This window comes from Carcharodon carcharias, chromosome 13, assembly GCF_017639515.1.
Source record: "Carcharodon carcharias isolate sCarCar2 chromosome 13, sCarCar2.pri, whole genome shotgun sequence".
In the NCBI taxonomy this organism is placed as follows: Eukaryota; Metazoa; Chordata; class Chondrichthyes; order Lamniformes; family Lamnidae; genus Carcharodon; species Carcharodon carcharias.
The window spans coordinates 102,309,850-102,319,319 of record NC_054479.1 but is presented as its reverse complement, the minus strand read 5'-3'; the positions used below and the strand labels follow the sequence as shown (position 1 = coordinate 102,319,319).

At 39.6% G+C, this 9,470-nt stretch overlaps 1 protein-coding gene across 1 annotated transcript in view; it reads right to left on the bottom strand.

The window, feature by feature from the left end:
- Positions 1–301: 301 nt before the first annotated feature.
- Positions 302–9,470, bottom strand: part of LOC121286122 (mucin-2-like) — a 113,941-nt gene continuing 104,772 nt past the window's right edge. Inside the window, exons 125-131 of the mRNA XM_041203110.1 lie at positions 7,466–7,649; positions 7,145–7,355; positions 5,252–5,427; positions 3,172–3,241; positions 2,939–3,045; positions 1,190–1,289; positions 302–684 (exon numbers count right to left, since the gene is read on the bottom strand). Coding sequence (XP_041059044.1) covers positions 504–684; positions 1,190–1,289; positions 2,939–3,045; positions 3,172–3,241; positions 5,252–5,427; positions 7,145–7,355; positions 7,466–7,649 — 1,029 coding nt within the window. The 3' untranslated portion in view covers positions 302–503. The remainder of the gene's footprint in view (positions 685–1,189; positions 1,290–2,938; positions 3,046–3,171; positions 3,242–5,251; positions 5,428–7,144; positions 7,356–7,465; positions 7,650–9,470) is intronic.

The following is a 9,470-nucleotide window of genomic DNA, read 5'->3' as shown; positions in this document are numbered from 1 at the left end:
CAGACGTGACTTTAGGGTCATTGTATAAAGTATTGAAGGAAAAGTAAAGGTAGAAAATCCACTTGTTAGCAACTGAAAGCAAATGTGGGAGCTTGGACTAAAAAGCAGTCTTAGTAGACACAGAAATTTCTCACTGTTCCATGCATCATGCTCACACACCTCTTGCATAGTTTAATCATGAATTAGCTTTACACGTTCAATTTTTGCTTCAAACTAAATTATAACTCAGAATAAAAAGAGAGAGTTTGGTTATTTGAAAGGATGTTTATTGATTCACATTTCTAATAGTACAGTCACTGACAGGTTTCAGAAAGTAAAAATTCAAAGATGCTACCAGCTATTGCTGAAAATAGCGCTAGTACCATGTGATGCTAATGAGAATTTTAGGATACTTTTTGGTAATGGATCTGATTTACCAGTAATATGGTAATACAGAGCAATTTAGACTAAGACAGCTTTCTAGATAGGTTATTGAAATTATGACTTTTAGTTCATAACAAGTATCATTGCAACTGCTGGCCATTCTCATTTTCATCACCTTCACACATGCATGACTTGATGTCGATATACTTATATGTCCTGGTAGCTCCATTCCTACACTGTAGTTTCACTGACTTCTCTTCTGTCTCCCTTTCACGGCAGCACTGACAAAAATGTGTCAAGGCATTTGTATCAAAGTTAAATCTGGAAAACAAAATTACATTGTGTTGTAAACATTTCCAATGAACACAAATGGGGATAACCATATTAGCTGATAAACAATACATTTATTGACATGACAGCTTTCAATAGGACTTATACAGACACAGGGGAAAAAAAGGACAGATGGAAACATCTAGCCATGCATACACAGTTTGTGAATGGAAGTACCAGGAAGACACAAGTGTGACCAGTTTTACTCTTAGAATGTACAACTTGCTACCACATGGAGTAGTTGAAGTGAATTGCAGAGATGCATATAAGAAGAAACTTGGAAATACATGAGGGAGAAATGAAAAGAAGAATATGTTGTTACAGTGAGATGAAGTAAGGTATGAGGAAGCTTGAGTGGAGCATAAATACCAGCACAGGTCAGTTGGGCTGAATGGCCTATTTCTGTGCTATAAATACTATGGAGTTTGAAAGGGGATCAGAGACATTTTACACTGCCTTATATCAGTAAGTATAAGTAACTTAACAATCAACTTACTTAGTGATTGAAAAGCATTCCCCTTCACATTGGTTTACATTAACATTTGCTTCACAATCATCCTTGACAATTTTTTTAGTATATGGCCTGGCCTTGCAACCTGCAAAGGAAAAGAAAGTTAGCAACTCGTTCACAAAACACTAGCCAGTGATCAAATAACTTTATCACACCATAAATAGAAATCTTAGGTCTTTTCAATACAATGTTAGTATACATCTGCTCTTGTGTTAGAATTCTTTCTTCCCCCAGCCAGTTATATTGCCTCATCAAATACCTTGCTTTTCTGACTGAATGATGAACACCACTTTCTGCGTGAAAATGAGGGAAATACTTAATAAAATTGCACCATTGGGTATTCGTCAATGCACAATTTTAATCTCAAGATCACCACTCAATGAGAGAGGGGGTGGTGGGGAGACAAGAAAATCAGATAGACATACCTGTACTCTCTCAGTTGAAGGAGAGATGGTGTATAACATAAATGAAATATAATTAATGGAAAGACATTAATTAAGAAGAGAAGTCAACCTGAATAAAAATGCCATTAGTAGAATTTAGTGCAACCAGGACTTTGATAAGTATCAACTGTGAACCTGATGCATTGGGCCGGATTTTCATGGAGGAGGTTGGAAGCTTATGTCGTGAAACTTCCACACCTGGTAGACCATCTCATTTAAAGGAGCCACCGCCCACCAGATTTTAATTCTGGGGATGCATTTTAATTCTGGGAATATGGAGTTGGGATGAAATCAGGCCTGCCACACTGGAGGTTAGGTCTGAGGCAATAATGGAAGTAGGCAGATGGCCAGGCCAGCATGCTGGAATGCCTCCCTGTGTTCACTGGGACATTGGCCCAGTTTTAATGATGAAGGTCAGGCCCAAAGCCCCTCCCACAACCAAGCTGCCTCCATATCCTCATGTCACTTCCATGGCCGCCATAACCCTTGCCACCTCCATTCCTGTGATACCCCTTTGCCACTTCTATCAGTGAGGTCTGGCTGAAAAATGTTCCATCAGGGAAAGGAATGGGGATTGCTGATTTTCACCAGGAGATATGATGCTCTTGACCCCTAATCTTAAAACTAAAAAAACGCTGAATCTTTTAACATTTTATATATTATTGCTTTCATGTTTAGCTTGTTCCATATTGAACCCAGTTTCAGAGATGTCGGAGAGCTATAAGGATGTCCAGATTCATTTAGCTCTTTGAAAATTTCTGCAACATAGAGGCAGTGAAATGTGTTTAATTTTTGTAATGCCTTCCTTATGTAAGCATATGGTTAGAAACCAATTAAACTTTCCCTATTAGTTATGTTCATTCATCAATTATCAGATATTAGTTTTCTGGAAGCTGAAGGCAATATGGAGTACGCAAGTGTGGAATGGTCTTCAAAATACATTGTCACCTCAACTATCTTGAAACTATTTAAAGACTGTATAAAGGATGGCTTATGTAAACTGCTTTATTCATAAATACAAAATATAATTCTTTAAATTTATTTGGCTGTGATCTATTCACTAAATTCTGGGGTTCCCTCCCTCAACCTCTCCACCTCAATACTTCTCCTTTAGGCACTCATTAATACTTTGGCCATGCTTTTAGATCCCATTATGTTGCTTTGTGTCAAAATTTATTTGATAATGCTCCTGTGAAGTGCCCTGGGATGTTTTTGTTGCTGCAGGTTGTTGTTGTGGTGAAAGACATTATTAATAAATTATCTCATCCTCATTGAAAATAAACCAAAATACCTTTACATGAAGCAACACATTTAGTACCATCTTCTGCCAACTTCTTTCCATCTGGACAAAAGCATCCTTCTTGAGCAGAGGGAAATTTTATCCCAGGCTGAACCATGCTGAAAAGTGATGAGGTATTTTTTAAAGATTATGAGTAGCATTATAAAAAAAAAGTATTTTTTAAAGTTCTAACTTTAAAAAGAATTGTTAAAAAACAGGCTATTTACAGTTGGGAATATACTTACTCATTCACACAATAATCGTCTCCCCTTCCCTGACATGGCTTATAAACTAAATCTCGGCGACACGTGTAGTCTTGAATTTAAAAAAAGCATTTAGTGTAGAAATTAATAATGTGAATAATTGCAGTAAAGCCATTGCATAAAGCATTCAATTAACAGCTAAAAGAATCACAATGTCTTATGTATTATATGCATAATAAAATTACATAGTAATAAGCTTCCTCTTTGGTTTATATTAAATTGTGTGTTTTGAATCAGGTTTCTTGAAGAATGGCAGACAAATAACTCCTGGATAAAGTTAGAAACCAGCAATCATAAAGATGACTGCACTTGGTAATGTAAATCAGAAACCAGGTGATAGAAAGCCATACACTACATACACATGTGCATACACATACACACACTCAACATCTATGATGAAGAAGCTATTAGTCTATCATGTCTAGAATATTAGTTCAGCATCAATCAGAAGCCTTCAATTTTTTCACAGTGCTCTTTTTTTCCTGTGATTTATAGAAATGTTGGATAGTTAGAGACAAAGGTTTTTAATTTTTTGACATTTGGGTTGTGAGATAAGCTGGTGTTTTAATTATGTTATCAGAAAGACTAAGGTCCCCATTGCATTATCTCAAAGACTAAGGTCTCTATGCTGTATCTTGCAATAAGGTCAGAAACAAGTGTACAGTTACATAATTTTACTTTTAACTCATTCATGATTAAAGATGTCACTTGACATTCCAAATTATACTGACTGGTCTGGAGCTATGTCCTTTGTTGTCATGTTTCATGTGGGAATGGGTAGTGATGTCAAAGTAGCAGTGTATGGTAAGCAAGCGACATTGCAGTATAATTCTAAGTATTCGGCGCACAGATGAGATTATACCTGAATGTGATACAGGCCACCTAGTTAGACTCTGATTATGAGAACATCAGGTAACGGAATTTTTTTTCTCAGTATTCTATTCAACTCTCATGTATCTCGGTGTTTGTAATTATAATGGATTTTTTTCACTCTTTCACAGGATGTGGGTGTCGCTGGCTGGGCCAGCATTTTGATAGCCCATCCCTAATTGCCCTTGGGAAGGTAGTGGTGAGCCACCTTCTTGAACCATGCAATCCATGTGGTGTAGGTACACTCACAGTGTTGTTAGAAAGATTTTACATTAAAAGTTATTAATCAGGGTTCCCACTGTCCCTGAAAAGCTGAGTTTGTAGAGTCAATGGAAGGGCACCTAATTTGCATGGGGTGGAGAGGGCACAAGTGGCACAATATCTCTAGTGTCCACCTGCCCATGAGAGCAGAAAATCTGGCAATTGCCATTATGGACATGCAGTGAATACTCATGTCTCTGCCCATGAACACAACTTTGTGTTTCTTGGCTCAGTCAATCAGACCTTATAATAGATTCCAGTAACTTCCCCACAACAAACATTAGACTAAAATGTCTATAATCTCCTAGGTTAACATTTCTACTCTTCTTAAATAACAAAGTGATTGGCAATTTACCAATCCAAAAGGGACAACTCCTGAATCAGAGTTTAGGAAAATCACAACTAGAATATTGACAATTTCTGAGCAAGTCTCTGGCAGATTCATTGTCAGGTCCTGGAGATTTGTTTATCTCATTATTCTCTCCATTGCCTTTTTAAACTTATATTAAATCTAATAAGTTCACCCTTTAATTTATTTTTAGCTTTTTTCTCATTTCTCTGCTACTCTGTCCTGATCCTCCACTGATCAAGCATTTAAACAAATAATATTTATTTGGAGGACTCCCCTGTGGATTCCACTGACACCCAACTGGAAGCTGTTATCTCACCTTGGCATCTGCCAATTTCCAATGTGTTCTGCCCATCTCCCATTGGCATAATGATGTGAATTTGGTAGAATTTGCAAGGAGATTTATGGTCCATATGTCACTATCATACCAACTATCATTTTTATTTTATGGGAATCTGATTTGGAGTAGGATTTGTCTACAACCATCCAATGTGAAGAAAATAATTCTCCTGGATTTACAAGTACTTCTTTGTTATTTTCTAGAATAGGTATTTGGTCATTTTCCAGATTTGAAACACTTACCACATTGTTTATTTGTGAAAGGTCTCCAATTAACACATATGCCTATACTTGCACAAACTGTAGCAGCAGCTTCCAGGCTAGAACAATCAACAGTGGAATTTATCTGGCAATGGTCAAAGTGACAAGTCTTGATGTACTTTTCAAGGTTGATCTTCTTTCTGCATTGTTCAAATGGCCTGAATAGTAATAAAGAGAAACATGCTTAAAAATTGTGAACGATCCATTTTCTTCTAATTCCTATAAAATAAGTTTATCTAAATTTTTAAGTTTCTGATGCTTGTTGCAACTAGTCAATATTTAATTGGAAAGCTATTTTCTTCACAGCTTTGCTTGAATGTAAACCGCCATTTACTGGTTATGTAATATAACAGATTTCTGTGACTTTAAGTGCACCTACACACATAACACATAAGTTGGCCTAAATAGCCAAGTGGTTATGGTACTGGGCTTGTAACCCCAAGATCAAGAGTTCAAATCTCACCATGGCAAACTATGAAACAATGTAATTTCATCTGAATAGGATCAGATGGAAAATGTGTTTGTACTCGAAAGAGTTACACACATACACCAATGTAGCCTATTTAAGGCTACAACTACTTTTCAGGGATTCTGGAATTTTAAGCTGACTCCAGGAGCAAGTTGGCAGGCAGTGAGTGTGTAAAATTGGGCACCATGGAAGCATGCCATGCCTCTTGCCCACCCACCCCTACGGGTATTTACCCTTGGTGGGGGACATCAGGTGGCTCACTCACTCTTGGGCGCATTGAGGCCAATTAGTGTCCAATTAATGACCACTTAAGGGTCTCCTCCTGCCGCCTCTGGGATTTTTCCTGTGGTGGGGAGGCCCATGCCAAGTATCTAGATCGGGAGGTAAAATCTGGTGGCCTTTTTGCCAGTTGGGTCAACGTGCTTTGGAGGCCCTCCCTGAAGGGCCTCCCACTCCCTTCACTGCATTTTACCACTTGTTGGCCAGAAGATCTCGGAGGTGGGACTCCCTTTGCAATGGGGGCAGAAGTCACACCTCAAGTCAATCAACAGCTCGATGGCCATTAAATGGCTGTGGGTCAGACTGGCCAAGCAGGGGCAGGCCCATGTTTGGATTTTATACTGGAGGCAGGGCTACCATACCACCCTCCACCCCATTCAAAATTAAGCCCGAAATGTCTAAATTTCTGCATGAGCATTGAGAGAAGGAGGAATTTATGTAAATTGGTATTGATATTAAATCAATAATGAATTAATAGTCTAAAACACACATTAGGAAGGATGTCAAGTGCTTGGCGAACATAGAGGTGTTTTACTAGAATGATACCACTGAAGAGAACATCAGTTATAGGGGCTGAATAGAGAAGCTGGGATTATTCTCCTTTAGAGCAGAGAAAGCCCAAGGGAGAATTTAATAGAGGTGTTCAACATTATGGGAGCTTTTGATAGATTAGATAGGGAAAGATTATTTCTACTGCCAGGAGGGCTGGTGATCAGGGACACAGATAATGACAATTGGCAAAAGAACCAGGAGTCATGAGAAGAGTTATTTTTACACTATGAGTTGTTATGATCTGGAATACACTTCCTGAAAAGTCAAATTGCATGAAGAATTCAAGCTGCAAAAGTCAGTAGAGATCTTTTAAATATGTGCAAGAAATTTAAGGAAATCCAGGGCAGCTAAGTAAGCACATGAGGGAGGAAGGAATGAGGTTATGCAAATGGTTAAATGTAGAGGGGTAGGGAACCTTATGTGGAACATAAACATAAACCAGTAGAGATCAGTGGGGTGAATGACCTGTTTCTCTACTCCAGACTCGATGCAATTTGACATAATTTAATACATTTGTAGATTGTCTTTCAGGTAGCTTTTTTGAAAAGAAAAATTGGAAGAATGAGTTTGCTTACTTTCCTCCAATGATATCACAGATTGTATTCTCAGGTCTACATGTTGGTGCAGGAGTAGGTGGGATACAAGGAACATTAGGAGGAGGTACTGAACAATAAGGTTTATTGGGATCATCAACTCTCCAGTCATATGCAGTGCTGGGGCAGCAGTCAGGTGGTTCGACTTTCCCATTCTTTCTTGTGCATTTGGATTGGGAGTGTGAGCAGGATCCTAAGACCAGAAAAAGATGATGCAGCGTGTTATGTAGCAAAGTTCATATTACTAACAAAATTACCCAATATATAATTTTATATAAGTCTATGTAGTCACAGAGCACATACCGCATTGGCCTTGGGTGTTATTAAAGAAGTATTGTTCTGGCACTCTGATCCGAAAGTTATTGCGGACAGCAGTAATAAATGTTCGAATATCAGGAATAGAAATATGTGTGATGCTGCCCAGATTAATAATATCAAATCCCTTTGCCTTGTAGGGAAGACTCACTTCTTTTTTGTTGACAGTTAACTGTGAAAGTAAATAATACAAATTTAGGAGAACTTTGCAAGCTACAAGAAAGAAAGCCAAATCAACATATTTTATTAATGCAGTATAGCCTATGTTTCAGGGCAATTAGTAGGATTGGAATCTCCTCCAACTGGGAAATTTATGGAATAAAAAAATCCAAACACACGGACATGTTTTGACCTCATGTTTGGAACTATAAAACACAAAAGTCCATCAGCAGCCAACAGCACAGGGCTGAGCAGCAAGGAGTTAATTCGGACAATGGCTGGGATTTTCTGTGCCCGCTGCCATTGCACATGTTCGATGGCGTGAGCGGACAATATGGCGCGAGTTTAGAGTGATGAGATGGTCGACTTACTCTGGCAGCACGGATGAGATAATTAATTCTCTATCTGCTCTGGATGGCCAACCTTTTCTGTGCAGCATTGGCAATGATCACCACTGCCACCACCTGCCATGCTGGATCGGTAGTACGGGTGCCCACCCTGTGGCCAGAGAGAGGGTAGAGGACATCACGGCGGGCCTCCATGGCATCCAAAAGGCATTCCAGTGATGTGTCATTAAACCTGGGGACTGCAGTCATTTTGCATATCTTGGACATCTTCCCCACAGTAGTCGTGGTCTGGAAGCACTGAGATGTGTACATGCAGATGGACTTTAAATATGGTGCCTGGTATACTAAAGTGGTGAGGTGATGGTGTGGCAGGCGAATGAGAGCCCACCAGCCATGGAAATGGCATGTTTCCCAGGAATGCATAAGTAATAAAAACAAAAAACTGCGGATGCTGGAAATCCAAAACAAAAACAGAATTACCTGGAAAAACTCAGCAGGTCTGGCAGCGTCGGTGGAGAAAAAAAGAGTTGACGTTTCGAGTCCTCATGACCCTTCAACAGAACTAGGTGAATCCAAGGAAGGGGTGAAATATAAGCTGGTTTAAGGTGTGTGTGTGGGGAGGGGGGGTGTTTGGATGGGGGGAGAGAAGTGGAGGGGGGTGGTGTGGTTGTAGGGACTATCAAGCAGTGATAGAAGCAGATCATCAAAAGATGTCACAGACAAAAGAACAAAAGAACACATAGGTGTTGAAGTTGGTGATATATATCTAAACGAATGTGCTAATTAAGAATGGATGGTAGGGCACTCAAGGTATAGCTCTAGTGGGGGTGGGGGGAGCAGAAAAGATTTAAAAATAATGGAAATAGGTGGGAAAAGAAAAATCTATATAATTTATTGGAAAAAACAAAAGGAAGGGGGAAGAAATGGAAAGGGGGTGGGGATGGAGGAGGGAGTTCAGGACCTAAAGTTGTTGAATTCAATATTCAGTCTGGAAGGCTGTAAAGTGCCTAGTCGGAACATGAGATGTTGTTCCTCCAGTTTGCGTTGGGCTTCACTGGAACAATGCAGCAAGCCAAGGACAGACATGTGGGCAAGAGAGCAGGGTGGAGTGTTAAAATGGCAAGCGACAGGGAGGTTTGGGTCATTCTTGCGGACAGACTGCAGGTGTTCATGGGCCCCAGCTATGCCTGTCTCTTTATGGGGTATATGGAACATTCCTTGTTCCAGTCCTACTCCGGTCCCCTTCCACAACTCTTTCTCCAATACATCAATGATTACTTCGGTGCTGCTTCATGCTCTCATCAGGACTTGGAAAAATTTATTAATTTTGCTTCCAATCTCCACCCCTCCATCATTTTCACGTGGTCCATCTCTGACACTTCCCTTCCCTTCCTTGACCTCTCTGTCTCGATCTCTGGTGATAGACTGTCCACCAATATCCATTACAAGCCTACCGACTCCCACAGCTACCTTGACTACAGCTCCTC